This window comes from Ailuropoda melanoleuca, chromosome 13, assembly GCF_002007445.2.
Source record: "Ailuropoda melanoleuca isolate Jingjing chromosome 13, ASM200744v2, whole genome shotgun sequence".
In the NCBI taxonomy this organism is placed as follows: Eukaryota; Metazoa; Chordata; class Mammalia; order Carnivora; family Ursidae; genus Ailuropoda; species Ailuropoda melanoleuca.
This window is the reverse complement of record NC_048230.1, coordinates 30,449,630-30,474,011: the sequence shown is the minus strand read 5'-3', so window position 1 is coordinate 30,474,011 and position 24,382 is coordinate 30,449,630. Positions and strand designations below refer to the sequence as shown.

Sequence of the window (24,382 nt, the reverse complement as noted above, 5' to 3'; positions counted from 1 at the left end):
AATAATCTAGGAGATAAAATTTAAAAAGGCGCTTGGGATATGAGAACTATGGATTATGAGGTACTAGCGAAAGCAGACCACCTATCTGTTAAGGCTATCGAGATGGTTTGGTTCATTTTGAACAAGCCAGAGGCACAAGCAGTGATACCACTAACAGATCTCTTAACTAGACCATCTTTGAAAGCATCAACAAACTGAAAAATCTTTGAAGAGGTTCCTGACTGTAGAAACAAGTAGTATGCATAAAAATGTAGAGAAGCTGCTGCTGGAGTGAGAAAAGGATAAGTTGTTTAAATGTTTCCAGGAGAGGACTAGAAGCACTGTCTGAAACTCCAAGTAAATAAAAGTACTGTATGTTACCAGAAATGGCCACTAGGATGAAGACAAAATCAATTCTCTACAAAACATGTGACTATTAGCAGCAAGCTCACCTGGGGGCCTAGGGCTGAAGTGAATCAACACTCACTTCTGAAATCCAGGACCTTTAAAAGGTTGTTTTCTCCATCACCACCTTTACCCTTGTTTCCTTTGAGAATTTCAAGGATAAATGCTTCCAACTGTTCAAAATTACAGTATCTATGATGAGTATATGTATCTGTGTTTATCTTTCTCTTCTATGGTGACATGCTCATTTCTTAAGGGAGGCTTCAGTAAGAGTGGAAATAGGAAACAAGCTTTTTTGCCTACTGCCCACATCCACTTTTGCCCGGGCATCACCACGCAAAGCCCTTCTGGAGTTCTAACCTCTTAAATCCTGTTGTGTGCGAGCACCGCCCATGCTCTGCCTCGGCATTCGAAGAGAAGTTCTCAAAGGTGTATGTCTCTGCTCATCCAGGTAAGCAAGGTCCTCCAAGTGGGCAGAGCTTGTGGCTGACAAGACAGAAAAGTTTAGTCAGAGTATGTAAGTTTAGAAAGCTTTCAGTCTGTATCTCCCAAACTTGGGAATCAGAGCTTACTCCGGCATATACATTTACCAAGAATTTGCTGAACTCACGGTCCTCATCAGCGTCCCGAACATGTGCCGGGGAAAATGTCAAGAGTTGTCTTCACTCCTTCATCACTATCAACTGCCTGACCTTATGAAGAGTAGTAGCAACAAGCTGGCAAACACATTTGTACCTGACAACAAAAATTATTAATTTTTTGCTTCTTTGGGGTCACAAATACCATTCGAAGAACAAGGCATAAACATCATCAGTGGAGAAACATGTTCCAAACTATACTGAGCTGTAAGAAAAACATGAAGCTCTGTTTTCAACATTTTCCCTTCATGCTAAAGAATGAAATATGAAAACATTCTGAAAACAATTTTCATGTGTATATATCTATTGGAAAGATGGGCACCAGGACAAGAGATAGAGAATTGCTAAAGAGTCTTTAGGGAACTGCCAATGTCCATGAATTCCAATAATCACTTAGTTGCCCTCTGAACATAGTCAGTTAATAATGGGCCCCCATTGCATGTGTAAACACTTTAACCCAGCCACAAGAGAGAGAGGAAAAAGGGCATGGGTATTGGCACTGCTGTATATTGAGAGCTGATGGGAACATTCACAATGAACCAAAAAGTTGAAGAAATTAAGAATCAGGGAGCACTGAAGACAAAACAGTTTTTAACAACAACAACAACAACATGCCCAAACTTCTGTCAGAATACAATCATTTAGAGCTTATAAATTATTAATTAAACTGTTGGTTGAGTTTGTTGCTAATTATGTACGATACTGTGCTGGGGGTTATTCAGTTCTTCAATGGCAATTATTTACCAAGAGCTTATTGTGTGCCAGGCCCTGTTCTTGATGCCCTCCCTGCCTTAGCTGCCAGTTTTACCTCTGGTGACTGTTTTGAGTGGGTGAGAGGAAGCAAAATGAGATCACTCTTGGCTTCAGAGCTCTAATGAAGTACTGTCCATATCCCCAGTTGAGATAAAACACAAACAACAATCTAAGGTGGATTATGACTAAGTGGCACAAAGAAAGTCACAAAGTGCTCTGAGCCGAAAAACGGGGGGGAGGGGGGAGACAGAGAAAAACAGAATAGAGGTAGAGAAAGACAGAAAAGAATAAGAGAACAGGTGCAAGAGATATATATCCCCTTCATCATTCAACCACTGCAATTACCTCAGTTACTTGGATCTACTGGAAACCTAGATAAAAGGAACTTATCCAAATCTATAGATATAGTTTCTGTGAGAAAATAAAAGTCTCTGAAAGCTCGTCTAGGGAAGTAAACCAAAAAAAGGAAGTCAAATGCCACATTACACATCAGTGGGAGAGAGTCTCAGAGGTATAAGAGATAACCTTGATATCTGCATTCTGAAATTAAAACTATCCAGAATAGATTACTATTTAATCTTTTATTTAAAAACACTGGAGACAATGACTCTTACACCATTCCCACTGGGAGAGTAACAGAGGAATAAGAGATAATCTTGATCTCTGCATTCGAAACTAAAACTATCCAGAAAAGATAACTACATAATTTTTCATTTAAAAATACTGGCAACAATGACTCTTACATTATTCCCACTGGTACTCTAATGTGGTTCTGTGAATTAGTTCTTTCTTGTTTATCAGCTCCTCCTGCTTTAATCAAAGTTTGTTTTCCTTTGTTTGGTTCTTTGTCTATATATGTGTAGAGGAAAAAGAAAAGAAAAGAAAAGAAAAGAAAAGAAAAGGAAAGAAAGGAAGGAAGGAAGGAAGGAAGGAAGAAAGAAAGAAAGAAAGAAAGAAAGAAAGAAAGGGAAAATAAGAAAGAGAAGAAAGAAAAAAAAGAAAGGAAAACAGAAAAAAAATAAAAAAAAAATAAAAAAAGAAAGGAACCCTCAGAATTCCCATTCCCACAGAGCCCTCCTTGGAGCAGAGAAAATACTAGCATCAGCTGAGCAGGGCCCCTTACACAGCCATCAGAGTTTCAGCTCTGTAGGCCCTTTCCTCCAAGTTTCCGTGGTTTAATAACCCCGACCTCTTCTTGTTCCGCAGGCTCAGAGGTGGTAGCTGCTTCCTACAGTTGCTAAGTCCATGATACTTTAGTATTTTCTTTTTACCTTTTCAGTTCATTTAAACATAGTCAACCATTCTTTACATATCAGATTTTCTGGTTAAAATAACTGTGGTTTCTGTCTCCTGGCTAGCCTCTGACTGATACACCATAGGAAATAATGGAGCCACAATCCTTTCATGTATGTGATGTTGACAATAAAACAATACCACAGAACGAAGACGTGAAAGGAATCTGAATGGTCATCTAGTCCAGAGGTCAGCACACTAAGGCCTGTAGATGAAATCTGGCCTGCTGCCTATTTTTGTAAATAAAGTTTTATCGGAACACAGCCTTGCCTGTTCGTTAAGTATTCATTTACAACAGAGTTAAGTCGTTGCGAGAGAGGCCATATTGGCCTGCAAAGCCTAAAATACTTATTAGCTGGCCTTTTAATAAAAAGTTTGTTGATCCCAAACTAGTCAAATTCCCTCATCTTACAGATGAGTACTGCCCAGTGACTTATCTACAGTGAATCACTCATTTATGGTAGAGCCAGGCCTCGAAACCAGCTACCTGGTCCGTCAATCCAGTGAGTGTTATTTGCATTGTGCGCCTTCCCCCCCTTTAAAGCTAAACAGATTTAATTATTCCTTAAAAGGTTTATTTTTCTTTTTTTCTTCTTTTTTTTTTTTTTAAGATTTTTTATTTATTTGACAGAGATAGAGACAGCGAGAGAGGGAACACAAGCAGGGGGAATGGGAGAGGAAGAAACAGGCTCATAGCGGAGGAGCCTGATGTGGCTCGATCCCATAACGCCGGGATCACGCCCTGAGCCGAAGGCAGACGCTCAACCGCTGTGCCACCCAGGCGCCCCTAAAAGGTTTATTTTTCATCGCTTCTTCACCTTTGTCACTTTCCCTCAACTCCCTGTTTTTTATGGCTTCAAAGAGCAGTAATCAAACCTGGGCAGTAAAGACCTTGTAATGCAAAGCAAAGGTGCTTATGTACCACAGACTAATAAATCTCTGCAATTCAAATGTTTTCCACAGTAAGAAACAAAAGAACAATCGAAAGCCCCCAAATTTGTTATTTTTTTAATAAGAAAAATACGTATAAGGTACTTTCTAAAGCTGATAAACTGGAGAGTAATACGAAAAGAATATCAATGACAATGAGAATCTTTTACATTAAAACAAAATTCAAATGAAACCTTAAACAGCTGGATGAGTGGTGAGTTTTGGGTTACCATTATGGCAATATTAATGGCACATTATATAATTTTAAAGCAAGGTTCTCTTACTAAAATCGTTCTATATGCCAATGCACTAAAATGGTTTGCTATGTTTTAATAAAAAGAGAATGTATATTTCATTAACAGTAGGTAGAATGATACAGCAACAACATGGAGTGGAGCAAAAAGCTGTGTTAAGGAAAAAAGAGCCCTTTTTTCTATATTTTTTTCTATATGATATTCATCTATGAACCTTTTGAAGATTAAACTCAGGGAGATCTATACTTTGAGTACAACAGACAGTCCATTTTAATTTCTCTTTACTGAAAAGACCTTCTGGCAGCATTTGTTAAATATAAACGTTGAGTGTGAACTTAACAAGCTTTGCCAAATGAATCTTTACCATCTTAATTCTTAGGAAAACGGACATCAATTGTTCCATTGCTTTATTTCACAAAACCAAGAAATGTAGCAAAGATATTTTGGAATGAGCACATGTCTCAATTTCAGTAAGATGACATTAGGAGAAAAAGTCAAATACTGTAATTATTGAGCTGAATGAACGGTTCATCCTTCTGCAAATCCAAATACTCATAGGCAAACAGTGAACTAAGGAAAAGCAGTGATCTTCAGTAGGAAGTGCAACAGCTCCGAAGCCCTGTTCTGGGCACAGATCTCAAATCTGGGAACTACTGTTTCAATTAATCTGGATTGCAAATAAATTATGTTTAGTGTTACTTGAGTCTATTAAAACATTTGTTCTTTTTCTTATTTTAGCAATCAATACCTTCTTTTTGTTGATCTCTGAATCTATCACTTTATCAAATAATCCAAAATATTTTTTTTTACTGCCTTTATCCCTTATTAAATCATTATTGTCCTTAGTCTTATTTTGTTTCTCACTGTTTCAGCATTTTCAAAATTCTAGCCCATTATTTAAAGGAATATGAGACAAATATTGGAAAAATGAGCCAGGAGACCTGAAATTCTGTTAGCTGTGGCCCTTTGTTCTCCGAGCTGTATAGGCTGTACTCTCCCTCATGGTCACTTGAGCCTTTTCCATTTGCAAGTTACTTTCTGAGAAGTCTGTCATAGTTTGTCAAACATCTCACTCTGTCAAATTTGCTCAGGCTACATTTTCTCTGCTTCCCTGGCTGATCCTCTAGTCAAAATTAATTGCTTCACCCCTTTAGCAACCACATACATATACTGCTAATTAGAACCTGTGTTATTCAGCTACTTGCCTACATGGCTGTCTTCCCTTGTTATAGTAGATTCTGGAAGGTAAGAAAGCAATGTCTGAATCATCTTTGATAACCCTGTCCCTTCAGAGTAAATCAGAGTACCCTGCACATAATGATCAGTATAGAACTGAATTCCAGACTAGTCTTACCTAGATTTAGGTGTGTGTCTGGCTCTACCTTCACCCTTCTCATTGCTCTCTTTAATGCTTACCAGATATCACTATGATAATATGCTCGGCTCCAATGATGTTCATATAAACTTCCCTCAAGTATTGCTGATTCCTCTTCTACTTTTTTCTATCGCACATATCACTTTTTATCATACTATATAAATTACTTATTATGTTTATTTTATTTTCTCTGGCTAAAATGCAAGCTCCATGGGGGGAGTGCAGGGATATCTGTTATGTTTACTGATGTTTCTCAAGTGTTCTGAACAGTGCCTGCCATATATACAGTACACACTCAATAAGCACTTGTCTAATAACTGAATAATTGCATTTAACATACACTTTGTGTTTTGGTTGCGTTTAAATGATCAGTGAAAGACAAATTAGGTTTTGTCTTATGGGGTTATTTGAAAGCTAAAGATGAAGGAGGAGGCTATAGCAACAATGCCTTGCATATCTTCATCCCATACAAACACCAATGGCAGATCTACAAGGACACACATATTCCCATCTCATGGTGGTACTCTTACTGTGAAACTGCCCTGGCTAGTTTTTTTGAGATAGTTCCATCAAGTTAAATTAGTACTATAATATTTAATGAACACTTTCCAGATAAGCATAGGAGATAATTAGGTACGTTGAAGTGAACTGAAGAAAGAGGAAAAACAAATCTACAATAAAAAATTTTATGTAAAAAGAAAATGCTTTAAAAAGTAAACTTTTATGTAAAATCTATCTCTAAGTAAAATTTATGTCATTAAAAATCTTTGTTTTCAGAGAAGGAAGAGGGAAGTGGAAAAAGGAAGCATATATATATATATATTTTGAGCTCTCATAGGATTGGAACAGCTGATTGATTTACAGAACAATTAACTGACATACTTTTTTGAAGTCAAAATAACTTAACAAATAAGTGGGCAGAAAAAAAATCCAGCAGCCAGCATTTGGTACAAGACATTCCAGAGGCAAGTCTATATTGAGTATGAAACCAGTCTGAATTGTTTCTTCTTATATCAGTTGTCGCTAGTGCAAACACATTTTAGAAGCACAATTGTCATTCGGGCTGACCTGAGCAGGGAGCTTGGAATGATATTATGCTTGCTACAGCCTGGGCAAGAAGGCACTCTGCTGTCCTTACACCCTTGATTCATAAAGCCAACATTTTGACTGCTGAACAGTCCATATTTTCTTCTTCATAAAATCCTCATTACAACTTCTGATTGGATTCGTCTAAATCCCCCATGATTCCTATTTTGCATTTACCTGATTCTTAAGATCATTTTCTTACGAAAATGTGCTGCTTCAAACATTAACAGCAGATGGTGAGAGTTTATATTTTAACTGACTTCCACCGCTTAACATGTTTCCTTGACAGACTCCTCATTTTCACACAAAGCACTGACAGCTGCTGCAAGTCAGTGCTTCCCACAACCCCTCAATTCCCAGCCAATCTCATTTTAAGACATCAAGGATGACCACAGACATCCCACCCTCCGATAATTTCTGCCCTTGCAACCGCAAGTCCACAAGGTTCTCTAATTCCTCCCAACACAACGGGCTTAAAAGATAAATATGCAGTAGTGATTTACATTTTGAAAATAAAAGAAAGTAGTTTTTATTTTCTGTATCTTAGAATTTTAACTTAAAGGTATATATACAACTGAATTTATATTCAGAAACCTGAGCTACTCCAGGAAAAACTCAACCTTGATGATAGAGATTGCCAAGACTCAGCTTTAATCACTTTGTCATTAGAGGTAAAATTTTTATTTTCAGTAAATAGCACTATCTTCATATGTGGTATATGGTGGAACTTTTAAATGGTACATCTAAATATAGACTTCACGTGTTTGAATTTTTACGTTTCTAAAAGTTATACCGCTTTTGGACCAATCGAATGGATCAATATATTTATACTTAAAATAATCAGACTTCTATTTTAATAGTTAATAAAGAATACATGGTTGTTTTAAAAATTTCATTACATATATTTTTTTCCATTTATGTTGCAGGTGAGTTCAAAGCTCAGAAAAAAGTTATAAAAAAATCATCATAAACATTTGCATATGTACTGACCCCACTTCTTCTAAGTAAAGTGTAATAAAAGTGTCCTTCCCATTCTTAAAACCAAGGGTCTTATGGAATAAAATAAACAGTTTTATTCTTTAGAGTTCAATACAGCAAATTAATTTAAATAATTCCTCGACAATTTCCTGGTCCTGCCAGAATATGTGGTCCCATAAAGATGCCAATGAACTCAGGCAAAACAGAGTGATTCTCTTCCCCAAGTAGGGAAAAGTCTGTAACACAGCAAGGATCATTTAAACAATTATTCTCCCAGATTTTTTGAAGTGATGCGAATGGTATTTTCACATCATTATTCAATGTTATTTTGTCTCTAAAGTAATTATATTATTCATATTGAGATAAAGTTTTAAAAAGAAGGGAAATTTAAGAGCTGGATTTGAACAAGGCCTTTTATAACTGGCATTATTTTTCCCTCAACTGTTCATATGCTCAGAATAATTTAATAAGTATAAATAAATACACCGTTTTTTTTTCCCTCTATTTTAAGCTATCTCATATTTGAAATCCTCAGTTACTCCTGTTCACCAAGGAGATTTGAATATTTGATCTTCCCCCATTTTGGGGAACCACTCACATGTGCACATTAGAAAGTAAAGGAAAATAAGTATATTTAGAGCTGTATCTAGAGAGCTATATCTAGAGCATAACTAGAGAGGACCCTCCAGCGTTAAGAAAATTTGTTTTAAAAAATGATTTGGATACCTAATCATTTTAACTATCAGAGTTGTGGTCTTACCAAATATTTACACAACATTACACAGTTAGCAGGATAATTCCCTGTGAAAGTAACTTTATTTCTCTACATTCTGGAAACATTTTCAACCTATAATCTATTCAATTTAGAAGATAATGGAGTCCTCTGGTTTATAGTTCACTTTCCTGCCTCTTTCTGAGGATACTGAAAACATGGTTTCCAGATACAGAAAACAATCCTATACAAACTACTCCCTGACCTATGACTTGCCCTGTAGGCAACACTAGATCTGTTTATATTACACTCAACAATGACAAGAAATAATTATCTGATGAAGTATGCTCATACTTCAATACAGTCAATTTGTACTACTCCGACAGTATAAAATCCTATTCTCCAGGGCAGATCTATCTGGCCTCTTTCTTTTCACATTTTTTTTTTTTAAGATTTTATTTATTTATTTGAGAGAAGAGAGCAAGAGCGCACACAAGGGTGAGGGAGAAGCAGACTCCCCACTGAACAGGGACCCTAGGATCATGACCTGAGCCGAAGGCAGATGCTTAACTGACTGAGCCACCCAGGAACTCCTAATCTATCTTGCTTCTGATGGTACATTTACCTTTTACCTTTTTTTTTTGAACAAGCATGATCAGTACTGCTTAAGAATCTGAAAATCTGTGCTAGCCAGAAAGGCCCTAATTGTGGTATGAACACTGTGATAAATGGAAAAATAATCAACAGTTAGGGTCTATGGGCATAACAACATAGGCTAAGGTTATCCCTTTTATTTTTTTTAACATGGAGGAGGGACAGCAGAGGGAAAAGAAGAGGATAGAAAGAATTTAAGTGAGTCCAGAAAATATTTTCCAATACTTGAATTTAAAACAAATTCCAAAAAAATAAAACAAATAAACTCCAATAACAAAGAAAAGTCACTGTTTTGTAATACTCGATATAAACAGTATACTTTCTATTAAAAAGATTAAAAATGACACCAAAAGCATGATCCAACAAAAGAAAAATTTGATAAATTAATGTGATCAAAATGTTTGTGCTTCAAAATACATCAATGAGAAAATGAAAAGATAGGCAACAGACTTAGAGAACATATTTTGCAAACCCATCATTTCATAGAGCGTTGTATCAGGATATACAACAAATGCTTACAACTCAATAATAAGACAAACATTCCAACAAAAAAAATGTGCAAAAGGTTTGAAAAGATATTTTACCTAAGAAGAGATATGAATAACTAAGCACACAAAATAAGTACAACATCATCAGTCATTAAGAAAATGCAAACTATGGGGCGCCTGGGTGGCGCAATCGTTAAGCGTCTGCCTTCGGCTCAGGGCGTGATCCCGGCGTTCTGGGATCGAGTCCCACATCAGACTCCTCAACTGGAAGCCTGCTTCTTCCTCTCCCACTCCCCCTGCTTGTGTTCCCTTTCTCGCTGGCTGTCTCTCTCTCTGTCAAATAAATAAAATCTAAAAAAAAAAAAAAGAAAAAGAAAACGCAAACTAAAACTATAACAAGATAATATTTCACACTCGCTTGAGTAACTATAATAAGAGATAAGATAGTAACAAATAGTAGAGAGAATGTGGAGAAACAGGAATCCACACATACGTTATGGGTGGCAACGTGAAATGGTGCAGCTACTTTAGAAAACAGTTTGACAATTTCTTTAAAAAGTTAACCGCTGTGCCACCCAGGCGCCCCCCGCCCAGGATTTATTTTTGATGGCCGATCTATGCAGGAGTGGAATTAAGAGGTTTTAGGTAACATGCATATATAGCTTTAGACACCTTTAATAGATCTTGCCAGGCACCCTTACAAAGCGCTAATACCAGTTTATTATTATACATCCATTAGCAACATATGACAATTTCAATTGCGTCACATCCACACTAACACTTGGCCTTGTCATTCCTTTTAATTTTGTGGGTATGGGCATAGTGGTATCTCACGGCCAGGAAGTGGGAAGGCTCTGATATTTTATTCTACTTCTAATAAGCTGGGATGGTGGAAGAAGACATGAGACTTCTAGGTCAGAGATGAAAGACATCTCATTACTCAGAAGAGCAAAAGCCAGAGTATCAACATTGGCGCCGCTCTTCTGAGGCGGAATTCCCACAGGGCAATACAAAGAGCTGGGTGATACCAGCACATGCAGCTGGGTGCTCTGTCAGAGAGGCACACCGTGTCCATAAATTAGTTTGTGTTTTCTAGGAATTTATATAAGTGGAATCATATAGTATATTCTCCTTTTTATCTGACTTCTTTCACTCAGTGTAACTACTTTGAGATTTGTATGTGTTGCTGCAGTATCAATAGTTCATTTCTTTTTGCTGCAAGGTAGTACCCATTGTAAGGATATGCTCTAATTTGTTTACCCATTCAACTGCTGGTGGCCATTCAGGATGTTCGCAATTTCTGGCTATTAACAAATATAGCTGTACATTTTTGTAAGAACATACACTGTCATTTTGCCTCTATATATCCTACTGATTTTTTGACCTCACGTATATTATAATCATAAATAGGTATATATTATGTATTACATATATAATCTGGATATTATATGCATAACATATACATTTTAAAGAACTCATAAGTAATATTAACCTTCAGAGGGGATACTAGATGGAAAGGCGAGTGGCTTTTTCTTTTGTATATTTTGTTTGAATTTGAATTTTTGATTTATTTATATATATATTATGTAACATATATGAATCTTTAATTTATAGAATATGTCAGCAGGAACCACTGGGCAAGGGAATTATGGCTCACTTTTGTTTTCTTCTTTGTGTTTCTCTGTATTTTAAAGAAAATCTAATAAATGCTATTTTTTAAAGCAACAAAGAAGAAAATCTCCCAAGCCATTTTCTCAACTCTACCAATACCTGGTGATTCACTCCCTATAATTCTGCACAATGCTACAAGCTTTTGATGAACTATTTTCTCTAACTCCAGGCTCTCCTCCTTCAGTCCCTCCTATATGGATGGGTATATAGCCATTTTTCTAAACTGCAAATCTGATGATACAGCTCCTGCTTATACTGACTAGCAACAAAATAAACCCAATACTTATCATGAGAGCACATAAGCTCCTTGGTATCACCTGCACCATCATTTTCTACTATTCTTTCACTGTACCCCAGGTTCTGGTCATGCTGAAATGCTAATAATGTGCCAAGTTCCTTAACTTCTTGGTGCCTCCTTCCTCTTTTTCTGTCCATCTTGTGACTTCTCACTCATCTCTGTGTTTTCTATTCTTCTCTACCCTCTCCTCCACTTTTTAAAAGATTAATTAATTAATTAGAGAAAGAGAGCATGAGCTAGGGTGAGGGGCAGAGGGAGAGGGAAAAGCAGACTCCCTGATGAGCAGGAGCCTGACATGGGGCTGGATCCCAGGACCCTGACATCATGACCTGAGTGGAAGGCAGACACTTGACTGACTGAGCCACCCTCTCCCTTTGCACTCAGATGTTGCCCTCCTCTGTGTTCCTATGGTATTTTATAAGTTAACTGTATTATAGCAGTTATCACACTGTAGATGACTATTTTACAAAAACAGCAATGGATGTCAATTAGAATTCCATCCTGTAATTCTCTGTAAAATGCTTATCTTAATATTTGCTGAAGTCAGTGTCCCAAAGAATGTAAAAACTTACTGAAGTCCAAGTGTAGCTACAAATATATTGATGCCTATGAAGAGTAGAGTTGCTAAACAGCAGTTAGCAAAAAATATACCACTAGAGGTAGTTTAGAAGCCCCCCAAATTCACAGACTGGATGACAATTCCCTGAAAGTTGACCACAATTGAAAAGATTTTATTATGTAGCTAGGATATCAGCTCTTACAAGATAAAACTCTAAATAAATGAAAATCTTACAATCCATGTAAAAGAAAGAAGGTACTCGTCACCTCATAAAATAATGCTTGCTTTTTAACATTTCAATTCAAAACATTTCAAATGGCATTTTTTACCTGGTGATTAAAACCTGGTATAGAAAGCTGGGTTCTATTCTTTGTGATAGAGCTATACAATCCATTTCTTCTATATGTATTAGAGAAGTAACTGGTAACTCATTGATACTTCTGACAGTTGCCTTGTGCTAATTTCTAGAAAGCAAGAGTGTTAGAAAACTTTAGAGAAAGTGAGGGAAGGATCATATTTGGCCAATTAGTCCTGGACAACTCTTTGTACAACCTAAGGTTAGTATCTGCATAGGGTACAATAATGAATGTATAGATATTTACGCTCAAGAAGGGCTAAGTACTTTATAACCTCTCTAGTAAACTAAAAAGAGGACAAGAGAAGCTATACTTCTGACTCCTACTAAGTGCTCAGCACCCTTCTCCAATAACAGACCCAGAATTTTCTTAGAAATCACTGCAGCTTAGTTAAGAAATGGAATGTACCATTAAGGCTGGTAGCTATATTTCCTCAATTTTATGCAGGCAAGGGTTTAAATGTTTCTCTTCTGGAAAGACTGAATTTGCTTAGCACTTTCTAAGTTATAGCATTCTAGGATTCTAGTATGGCATCATCAATGGGGGTCATCAGTGGGGGTCAACATATTCCAAAGAACCTAAGAGAGAAAAGTATCTGTCACTATATAAAAGTGAATAATCTTGAAAAATTAATATTGAAATCACCTACAGTTACTGAAGCTCCAAATGAGCCATCACCGCACAATTGCATGTGATGACTGATGTTGATGGTCTCCCAGGGATGGAACCAAGAGTAATGTTTTAGAAAAGGTACAAAAAGGCAAGAGACGTCATACTTTCAACTCTGTAACATAAATCATTACACCTGGGAAATAAGAGCTCCTAACTACAATAAGTATTTTATTACCTTGTGTCAGTGAGACAAACCTTTCAGGCATTCATCAGGCAAGTAAGAAAGACAAACATAACTATGATTTTGCAGTAGGAACAAAGTCTAGATGATGCTGTATTTTGAAAATGCCAGAATGCCAACTATTCTGCAAAAGCTCTTGGTCTGAATTATTAAGTAGCAACTTAGCTGTATAAAAAATATCCTTTGACATTAATTCTGAACAGCTGTTAAAGAATAATGGCTCCATACTCCCTTTATGACTGAGACTGCTAGGAGTGTTTGAGTTATTCTTTAGCAAGGTAGGTACCTAGTGATTCTTCTATGACAGGATGGTCAGGGTATTGTAAAAATATTGAGCTCTTGGACTAGGAAGTTGAATTCTTGCCTGATTGCCACTCCCTCAAACCATGGATGATGATTTCTGATAATATAACTTCAACTGAAATACACATCAATTTAATAATGTTTTTTAAAACCAACATTTTTAAAAACCTCAAATTAAAATCTTTTCAAAACCTTCGGATGTGAAAAAAATACATTTAGAAATTCAAAAATATACTTCATAGGTTTTACTTCTGATTTTATACATGCTGTTACACATTTTGGGAGCAGAACTAAACAACCACTTGAACATGAGCCTTTCCCCAGGTTCTAAAAGATATACACATGCATATTACCCAAACACAAAAGAAGAGGTTAGTCAAAGAAGATGAATGGAAAATTCTATTAAAGCAGAATTTACTTTCATTCCAGTATATATACCAGTAAAATGGTCAATTTAAAAAAAATCTTACCTGCTACTGAATTTGGCCGTGGCATAAGATACAGAGGGATAGACTGTACTGATTGTGATAGAACTGTTTCCAAATTCCTCTCTGGGATCTTATTCAGACTATAGGTGGAAGCCGTCATGTTTTCATCTACTCGATACAAACAGGAATCCATGCTGGATTTTTGAGACTGCCAAGGTTTCAGGTTTCCTCCAGATCCTAATTCTTTACTGCTTTCCCCGACGTATTTTGTGCGTTCTACATTTTCAGAATAGCTTGTCAACGTAGCTGAAAAAGAGAGTAAAACAAGTTAAAAAAAACCCCACAAACCTAGAGGTTAAGCTCTTTACTACTACCCAAATGCATGACTAGCTAATAAGAGTAGTAGCCATATTATTTTTAAAAAGTTACTGATGATCATTTCATCTCCTCCATGAAGTTTAAATAACTGAAAGCAAAATACAACTATCTCTTGTATATTTTCTCTCACATCTCTTATATATTTAACAGCTCTATTTAAATGGCCTAAATGCATTCATACACCAGTGCTAAAAGATCTACAACTAGAGCCTATCAATGATAAAAATTTCAGAATTTCATCAAAAAGGAAATTTATATAGTTTTCATGGACCACTGGAGAGCTCCCAAAATCTCAAAAAGATCTTTATCCTCTTTTTATTCCATATTTTCCCTCATTTAAATTTATTTCCTGGCCCCTTATATGTAATTAAGAATTAGAAAAAACAAACGATCCCTAAGTAGATATATGGGATATATAGGAGAAATAATCTGTCCTAAATAAGGAGACAGTACAGGGCCTTCTTGTACAGCTACCCTCTGTAGTGCTAACCCTAGATGTCCCTGAATGAACAAATCTGAACAAACAAAACCTGAAAAGGCTTCTAGAATTTTATCTAGTCTTACCACTAATTATAAACAGGACTTATAAACTGAAAAATTTTCATCAACCCTAGAAATGCAAGGATTAAAAACACTAAAAACAAGATTATAAAAATCTTAGCAATAATTATAAGAATAAAAGAGATCATCCTAGGAGAATTTTTAATATGTTAGTTCATATTCTCTTCTTACATGTTCAATGTACCTGTTATTAAAAGAAGAGACCTAAGTTTATTAGGTAATTTCCACAATCCCTTTTAGTGAGGTTTTCTCTTTGGAAATGTAAACGGAGTTATGGACTTTGTAGTAACTGGGAAAAGGATGAGTTACTAAGGAAGACACCCTGGTTGCCTTCCAGCCTTGCTGCTCTTTACAATAATAAGTCCTCCTTGCATCTGAGAATTAAGTACTGCCAACTGGTCTCTGAATCCTCACTGATACTAAGGGAGTCCAGTTCCAAGGCAACATCTCCCCGTCAATTCCATCAGAGAGGGTGGTCACCATTAGGCTTCTCAAAGATGACAATGCTCCCTACACCTACCTACTCGTGACACATTCCCCCTCCCTTATTTAAAAAAGATTTATTCATTTATTTGAGAGAGAGAGAGAATGTGAGTGTGGGGGGAGGGGCAGAGGGAGAGGTAGAATCCTCAAGCAGAATCCCTGCTGAGAGTAAAGCCCAACATGGGGCTTGATCCCAGGACCCTGAGATCATGACCTGAGTTGAAATCAAGAGTTGAGGCTCAACCAACTGTGCCACCCAGGAGCCCTGACACATCCTTTTAATATATTGTCCCCCTTTTTTTATATATATATATATTGCTGGAATCAATGTTGGAATTTTGTTAAGGACTTCTATGTCTATGCTCATGAGAGACAATGGTCTGTAGTTTACTTTTTATACAATGTCTTTGTCTGGTTTAGTCTTAAGGTAATGTTGGCCTCATAAAGTGTTCCTTTCACTTCAACTTCCTGGAGCAGTTTGTATAGAAATGGTATTATGTCTTCCTTAAATGTTTGGTAGAATTTACCTGTCAAGGCATCTGGACTAAGAGTTTCCCTTGTGGGAAATTTTTAAACAACAAATTCAATTTATGTTTAACAGCTATAAAACAATTCAGGTTATCTTTCTCTTCTCAAATGATCTTTGGTCATGTATTATTTCCAGGAATTTGTCCATTTCATCTAAATTGTCAAATTTATTGGCATAAAGTTGTTCACGACGTTCCCTTATCTTTTTAATGTCTGTGGGCTCTGTAGTGATGTCCCTCTTTTGTTCCTGATATTCGTAATTTGTATCTTCTTTTTTTCCTAGTTAATATGACTAGAGGTTTATCAATACGATTTTCTCAAAGAACTTTCCGTTTCACTGATTTTCTCTATTCCTATTTCATTGATTGATCTCTGCTCTATTATTTCCTACTTTGTTTACTTTGACTTGAATTTCTTCTTTTTCTTGATTAAGTAGTTTAGTTCACTAATAACTTTCTTTTCTAAAATAAGCATTTAATGCTAGAAATTTTCTTCTAAGCACTTCTTTAGCTGCATTCTAAAAATGCTGATGTTTTTCATTATCATTCAATTACAAATATTTAAATTTCCACTGTGATTTTTTTTGACCCAAGTGTTATTTAGCAATGTGTTTAATTTCTAAGCATTTGTGAAATTTCCTGATATTTTTCTATTATTGGTTTCTAGTTTAAACACAGTGTGGTCAGAGAACACAGTTTGTAATGGTTTAGTCCATTTGCCTTTATTGAGACTTGTTTTATGAAGGAGAATACGGTCTCTTGGTGCATCTTCTGTGTATACCTAAAAAGAATCTGAACTATGCTATTGTTAGGTAGACTGTTCAATAAAAAATAATTAGGTCAAGTTGGTTAATGGAATTATTTAGGTCTTTTACATGTTAATTCATTTCCTACTTGTTCTTTCAACCACTAAGAGATAAGAGCTAAAATCTCTGTGGATTTCTCCCATTTGAAGCTTTGTTATTCAGTGCATAAACATTTAGGACTGTTATTTCCTCTTGATGAAATGATCTTCATTGATAGGTCATCCTGTTTATTCTGAAATCTATTTTGATATTCTTTTTTCTGAAATGGGTGAAAGAGGGAGATGATGAGCACACAGTATAGACTCCACGACCAGCAGGAACAGCAGAGACTTAATCTTCATTTACTAATCCTTTCTAAGTCTTTTTGGGAGACTGCAACTGGTCATCTCCTTGAAGAATTGGATTTGGATCTCTCCTCTCATAAAAGAACTGAGTATCACAGTACCATGTTCCCAGGTGAGACTAGATGCCAAAAGAGAGTACTAATGATTGATCTATTTGGTGCAAGAGTTGAACTAGATTTGCGACTCTAAATGTATTCACCTGCCTGTTGTCTGGTTACACTGACTCTAGCAGTGATGTGGACTATTCCCATGGGTTGGAGCTGGGTCCCTGTTATTAACATCCTGCTCCAGACTGAAGGGTTGGCTATAGTGGCTATTCCTGGTCCTTTGTGATAATCATGAGCAGAAGTCAACCACTGTCTTATGTACTGCCTTATAGCCTCTCTCATCTGTCTCTAGACTTCCTGGTTGCGGAGACATGAGATGCAGTAGGGCTACTGGATTCGTGCAACAGTAAAAATCGGGGAAATAGCATGCTATTAGGGCTAACATACCAATGTGAGAAGGGAACTAGCAGTAATATCACTTTGTAATTCCCCCTTCCTTGAGAGCTTGTTTGGGGGTTCTAGCAGGGGAGCGCAACTACTCGTATACCCTTGACCGAAGAACGGTCCTCCTCTATCGGGGAAGGTCGTCATCTTTGACCGAATGCGCAGCCTTGGGAGGGACGCACATGGAACAGTGAGGGAGGAAGGGGACCCTGCCTAGACAGCCAGATCAGCCAAATCAACCCTGGTGATCAATGGGGTGACAGATGTCGCAGCCAGATCGCCCTCACATCCTGTAATTCCCCCTTCCACAGCTCAGAAATGTGTGGTTTCTCTGAAGACTTTCAGTAGAATCAAGCAATCACCTCTGTCAGCTCTGTAATTCCATTCCTGATGTTTGCTTTTCCTCCTTTTCTGCCTTCCTCCTCTTTCATTCACTCTTGTTTCCTTGGTTTATACTCCCTTAATATAGTATTAGCATACAACCTTTTTGTCTCAGGCTCTATTTTCTAAGGAATCTATGCTAAGGAAGTCTTGTTGATGAAAATGTTGGGAATTATGGGATACTCTCATAGCTAATCCAAATGTTCAAGTCATATTTCAGTATATAGTCAAAACTACTCACTTTAATTAAAAATTCATTTCCTATATTCAGACTTTCAGTCGTGAATAGCCCAATAGTTCGTAATCTTTTTGCCAACAAACATAATGCTGTACCTTTCCCAATGGGATTATTATGGATTTCACAGCATTATTTTATAATTTCTAAATGTGTTCAGTGATAGCATATTTATATTATGTGCATATGTACCCATGTGTGTTCTTTTAAAGCAGATGTATGCTTCTTATCCTAATTTCTGAAAATTATCTCATTAATTTAAAATATATTTAAACTTTATTTTCAGTACGATTTGGTAACTATCTAGTAAAAACTGGAAAATAATATTTTATTTGGTGTAAAGATGTGGTGATTCAGCTGGCTTTGTAATTCTTTGCAAGAAGCTTAGAGTTCATACAGCTAGGGTCAGTATGCTGGATCAAGCCCGAGAATGGAAACTCTTGTTTCCCAGAGGACTTGTCTACATGTAAAATGTCTGCTATTTAACCCCTTACATTTTATGTTTTCTTGTGTTGTGTCCAACAGAAGTTTTTATTATTAAGTCCCTAATCACATATAGCTAAGATTTACCTGTATCTGTGTGGTCTTAGCCTGGTATGTATCCCAGAAATATACTCCTTTTCTCCAGATGAACTATTAGCATATTCAGTACACTGGAATACTGCACCTTTACAGGTCTGCGAAAGTAGCAATGTGGTTCACTGTTTTCAATATTTCAAGTAATTTATAAATAATATGTAGCTAGTTAAAACTGGTAGCTAGTTAAAACATCAAACTTCTGTAAACATAGCTAGAATTACATCAAGGGTGACAACAGTAGTTACCTCATTTAAACAGAAGCTTTGGCAGAGATGCATGTTTGATAAACATGAGAAACTGTTAAATAACAAATACAGTGATGCTGAAAAAATTTTCAAAACTATGGGATCTATCAACAAAAATTATGGAAGTCCTGATCAGTGATGGAAAGATTAGAGAAACTGTGAGTTAATTTGTGGTACCCAAAGATTCAGTGGGCTAAGGACCCTACTTTCTTTCTATTTGATGCACAATGGTCTAGAATCTTAGGGGCACAGAAAATAAAAATAGACAACTGACACAAAATACCAGAAGTAAAATTCTCTAGGTAACTATTCCCACTTAGGAATTTTGTGGATTTTTGCTTCATTGATGCTTTTCACTGAACTTGGTGACTTTTGGTTAATTCCATTCACCTACCTATCCAATAAGTTTTTACTGAGCAACTAATATGTAATCAGTCTACAGGAACAAGATAGGCCCTAAATCTTTAATCCTAGAAGAAGGACAATTCTGTGACAAAAGAGGTCATGTGCAGAAAAATGAATCACAAAATGAAATGTTATTTTTAATAACAGGTTAATGTTTGTATATTATTCAACTTTATGGATGCATTCTATTTTATTCAACCATTCCTCTATGGTGAGACCTCTAATAATTTAAGGTCATCAAGGTAACTGAAGCATCAGAGAATGCAGTAATATTTTCATGCATGTGGTTACTAAGGGTTTCAAAAGCCCAAAGCCTATGCATGCAGTCTATGGTGCCAGACAAGCTGACCCAGATGAATTAAGCACTCCTATGTGTAAAGTTGCTATGAATGGAGCTGAAAAGGAAGACACGTTCCTCAATGAAAAATGTAACGTATTTGTTTCCCTAATCTATCATTATTTCTAATAATGACCAGGTGGAACAAAAGATAGGGAGAAAATATTGAGTCTTAAGTAACTGAAGAGATTTTTCTGAGACCTTCTCCATTTTCCTTCTTTGATACAAAAAAAATTGCTACCTCAGTATAAAGAACTGTTTATGTGACATGTCTGTTCATATTGCCATATAAGCCAGAAAAGAGAGAATGTGAGGAAGAAGGAATCACAGGCATATAACAGGCTTATTGTGAATAATATTAACTCCCTCTGTTTTTAAACCAGTTTTATTGAGGTACAATTTACATACTATAGAATGTACCCACTGTAAATGTACAATTCAATGATTTTTAGCAAATTTATAGGTCAGTGCAATCATCACTACAATTTAGTTTTAGAATGTTTCCATAACCCCTAGAAGTTCCTTTGTGCCTGTTTGCAGTTAATTTCTGTTCTCATTCCAGTACCAGGCAACTACTAATTTGCTTTCTGTCTCTATAAATACGCCTTTTCTGGAATTTCATATAAACAGAATCATACAATATGTAGTCCTTATGTTTGAGGTCAATTCATTCTGTAGCATTGATTAATAATTTCTTCCTCTTTATTGCCGAAATAGTATTCCACTTTATGGATAGTCCACATTTTGTACATCCATTCACCAAGGGATGGATATTTGGATTGTTCCCAGTTTTTGGCTATTATGAATAATGCTTCTTTCTGAGACATGCTTTCATTTCTCTTGGATCTATTCCAAAGAGTGGAATTGGTAGGTCATATGGTAAGTTTATGTTTACTTCATAAACATAAAGTAACACATGAGGGTAATACATGAAGGCTCTAGCTTTTCCACATCTTTGCCGATACTTGGTACTTTTTTTTGGTAACTACCATTCGAGTAGGTGAGCAGTAGTGTCCCATTGTGGTTTTAATTTGCACTTCTCTAATGACTGGTGACAATGTGCATTTTTTTCTGTGCTTATTAGTTATTCATGTATCCTGTTTGGTGAAAGGTCTATCCAATGTCTTTTGTACATTTTTTTTTTTTTTTAAAGATTTTATTTATTTATTTGACAGAGATAGAGACAGCCAGCGAGAGAGGGAACACAAGCAGAGGGAGTGGGAGAGGAAGAAGCAGGCTCATAGCAGAAGAGCCTGATGTGGGGCTCGATCCCGCAACGCCGGGATCACGCCCTGAGCCGAAGGCAGACGCTCAACCGCTGTGCCACCCAGGCGCCCCTTGCAATCAAAAATCAGAATCAGACCTAAAAATACAGAGAACAAACTGATGGTTGCCAGAGAGAAGGGGTGGGGGATGGGCAAAATGGGAGAAGGGGAGAAGGAGCTACAGGCCTCCAGTTACGGATTGAATAAGTCATGGGGATGAAAGGCACAGCTTAGGGAATAGTAGTCAATGATATCATAATAGTATTGTATGGTGACAGATGGTTGCTACACTTGTGGTGAGCACAGTATAATACAGCTGTTGAATCACTACATTGTTCACCTGAAACTAATGTAACATTGTGTGTCAGTTATACTAAAATTTTTTTAAAAAAAATAAATAATAAAATTCATTTGTCTGTCTTCTATCATATTTTAAAACTAACAGGACTAATTTTTTATCTTGACTCATTATTCTACTTTTGTTGATAGAGACTAAAGTTTTAATGCCATATAATAGTTCTAGGTCATCTATCCTGAGACAGAATTATTTCAAAAACTATGCATTGTTCTGCAGTAACTAGGACCAGGGGTTTTGAAGTTGTACAGACCTGAACTTGAATCTCAGCTTTGCCTCTTGCTGTCTATATGACCTGAGACCAATTATTTTTGAATTTCAGTTTTCTAATTCTAAGAAAGATTATTACACTATTATATAAGAGAGAGTTATTTTGCAACTAGACTGGGCCATTCCCATGCTTATTTCTGGGGTTGCCTGGACGTCTAGTACTGATTCTTAGCCAAGATAACTAATGATTTATAATTTGCTCCTTAAAGTTTAAACTCCTCCTGCAGCAACCAAAACTAGTTGTTTATTGACAACTTATACCTGGAAGACTCAGTTAGACAACCCGACTTGGCTATGGGACCAGAGGGGCATAAATATCTTCACTGTAAACTTTTGGGGAGCTCTCTTGAAAACAAGATTCCTAGTACACATCTTGGAGGAAGACTGAGCACATCCTATTTAAGAAAGAACTTGGAGAGCTGCACTTGAAAGTGTCTAGGGTCCTCCGCTTGTCTGCATTCTCCTTTACCTGCTATTCTGTATCTTTATTAAAAGATTTTGTAAGCATTCTCTGTCGAGTCTTATGTATCATTTCAATGATATGATCCTGTGAAATTTTACAACGACTTTTTTATAAGATCATTATGAAGATTAAGTAATGGTACTTGGCTCAATGTTTGTACTCAATAAATGCTGGTTATTACTATTATATTAGGTCAATATGCAAGAGAAATGCTTTGTTAGGTCTCCTCGATCATTCTAATAAGCAATGCCCAGACTTAACAAACATGCCACATCATAGATACTGAAATTTTACTTAGTGCTAATGAGAGAGGTGGGAAGGATGAGGGAGTCACTAGGACAATAAATGGAAAAACTCAGAGGTAAAAATAAACCTGTACTTTTCTGAAAACATGAAAATATAATTCGAAGTATCTAATGTTCAGTTTATGACCCAGAGGGGTAACTTTTTTATTTTAATTTTTTTGAGTATAGTTCACACACAATATTACAGTAGTTTCAGGTACACAACATAGTGATTCAGCATCTCTATAGGTTATGTTATGCTCACTACAAGTGTAGCTACCGTCTGTTACCATATAATGCTATTACAATGTCATTGACTATATTCCCTATGTTGTGCCTTTTATCTCCACAACTTACTCACTCTGTAACCTGAAGACTGTATTTTCCACTCCGCTTTACCAATATTGCCCATCCCTGTAACCCCTTCCCCCTGGGAGGTATGACTTTTAAAATGTGACAATTTGAATCAAATAAAGAATATACAACATCCTACTGGACTATAGTCACACAGATTTGAACTTGAGTCTCAGCTTTGCCTCTTAGTGTCTTTGTGACCTGAGTCTAATTATTTTTGAATTTCAGTTTTCTAATTCTAAGGAAGATTATTACACTATTAAATAAGATAGAGTTGTTTTACAACTAGACTGGGACATTCCTATGCTTATTTTTGGGGTTGCCAGTCTAGTACTGATTCTTTTACTTACTAATGTGAAACATTAGGAAAACATAATCATAAACAATGGGCATAGTAACAGATACTCCATCTTTGTAGGTGTTTAGTGATATAAGGCTATAGGACAGAAGACCAAATTTGGCAAAAAAATCAGGACTTAAAAACATTCTGATATTTGATTAAAAGAAATAATTCAAGAATTATACCATTCTGGAAAGAACTGAGACTTCCAGATAAACAAGAGGAGAAACAAAAAGGACCCATGCTTAAATTCACTTTGCTATTTAACCATACCAAAAAGGACCATTGTTAAAACTTAACATGAAAAAGGAATAGGATAGAAATATGATCTCTATCTCATGGACGTTACAACTATCAAGATTTTTGCTTGAAGCTATAGATAGATATATAGATAGATATACAGATATAGATATAGCTGATAGGAGATGATATGTCATTAGTGGTATCATCTACCAGGCACATATATAAGACTATTGTACTACTAGAGCTATACCAATAAAATTCAAAAAGAGAGTCTCAGATATAAAATTACCATACAAATATCTGACAATTGTGTTGGTGACATTTCACCACATATTTAAGGAGGGTTATGAATTTGGGGAGAAAAGCTATGATTGGAGCAGAGAATGCTTTCTGTGGTAGAAATTAATTCACATCTGGGGTGAATCCAGACGACACAGATTCAAATAAGTCACAGTTATTTAAAATCTTTTAGAACCCTAGAGAGGAACTTTTTACATTCCGAATACTTAAAAATTCAGGAAGTCTGCATTTCTAGTATTCCGATTCTTGTAACTAGGATTCTACACATTTTTGCGAGCTATACGAGTGATCCAGTCAGGCACATGAATGGCTAAAATTCTGATAGCTGTAAGTGGAAAATGGAGTGCATCACAAAGGATCACACAGAACTGACCTATAAAGGAATTTAAAGTGCATAAAATTAAAACATTTAATAACTTTCATGCATTTTGCTAATAGGGCAGGATTTAAATACAGAGCGCTTATAAACAATAGACCATCTTGGAAGTTTTTGTTTGAAATAATGCAAGCAATATGTAATTTGGAAAAGCAGATGTTTGTATAATCAGAGGGGAAAATACTTAAAGAAAGCATATGTAACAGTTAAGGTAGGTCAGTCATGAGATTTCCAAGGTAATAACAGTATCTTTGACTATTACTCCTTATGCCATATTTAATTTTCTTCCAACTCAAATTGCATTAAAAAAAATAAAAACCAAAAGGAAACAAATCGTTTCTCAAGAT

The 24,382-nt window shown here is 36.1% G+C and overlaps 1 protein-coding gene across 9 annotated transcripts in view; it reads right to left on the bottom strand.

The window, feature by feature from the left end:
- The window catches only part of TANC2 (tetratricopeptide repeat, ankyrin repeat and coiled-coil containing 2), a 363,080-nt gene that overhangs the window by 114,539 nt on the left and 224,159 nt on the right, over window positions 1–24,382 (bottom strand). For all 9 annotated transcript variants that reach the window (XM_034641081.1, XM_034641080.1, XM_034641082.1 and 6 more), the window contains 2 exons: window positions 14,056–14,319; window positions 745–870 (listed from right to left, as the gene is read on the bottom strand). In XM_034641081.1, the coding sequence (XP_034496972.1) occupies window positions 745–870; window positions 14,056–14,319 (390 nt within the window). The remainder of the gene's footprint in view (window positions 1–744; window positions 871–14,055; window positions 14,320–24,382) is intronic.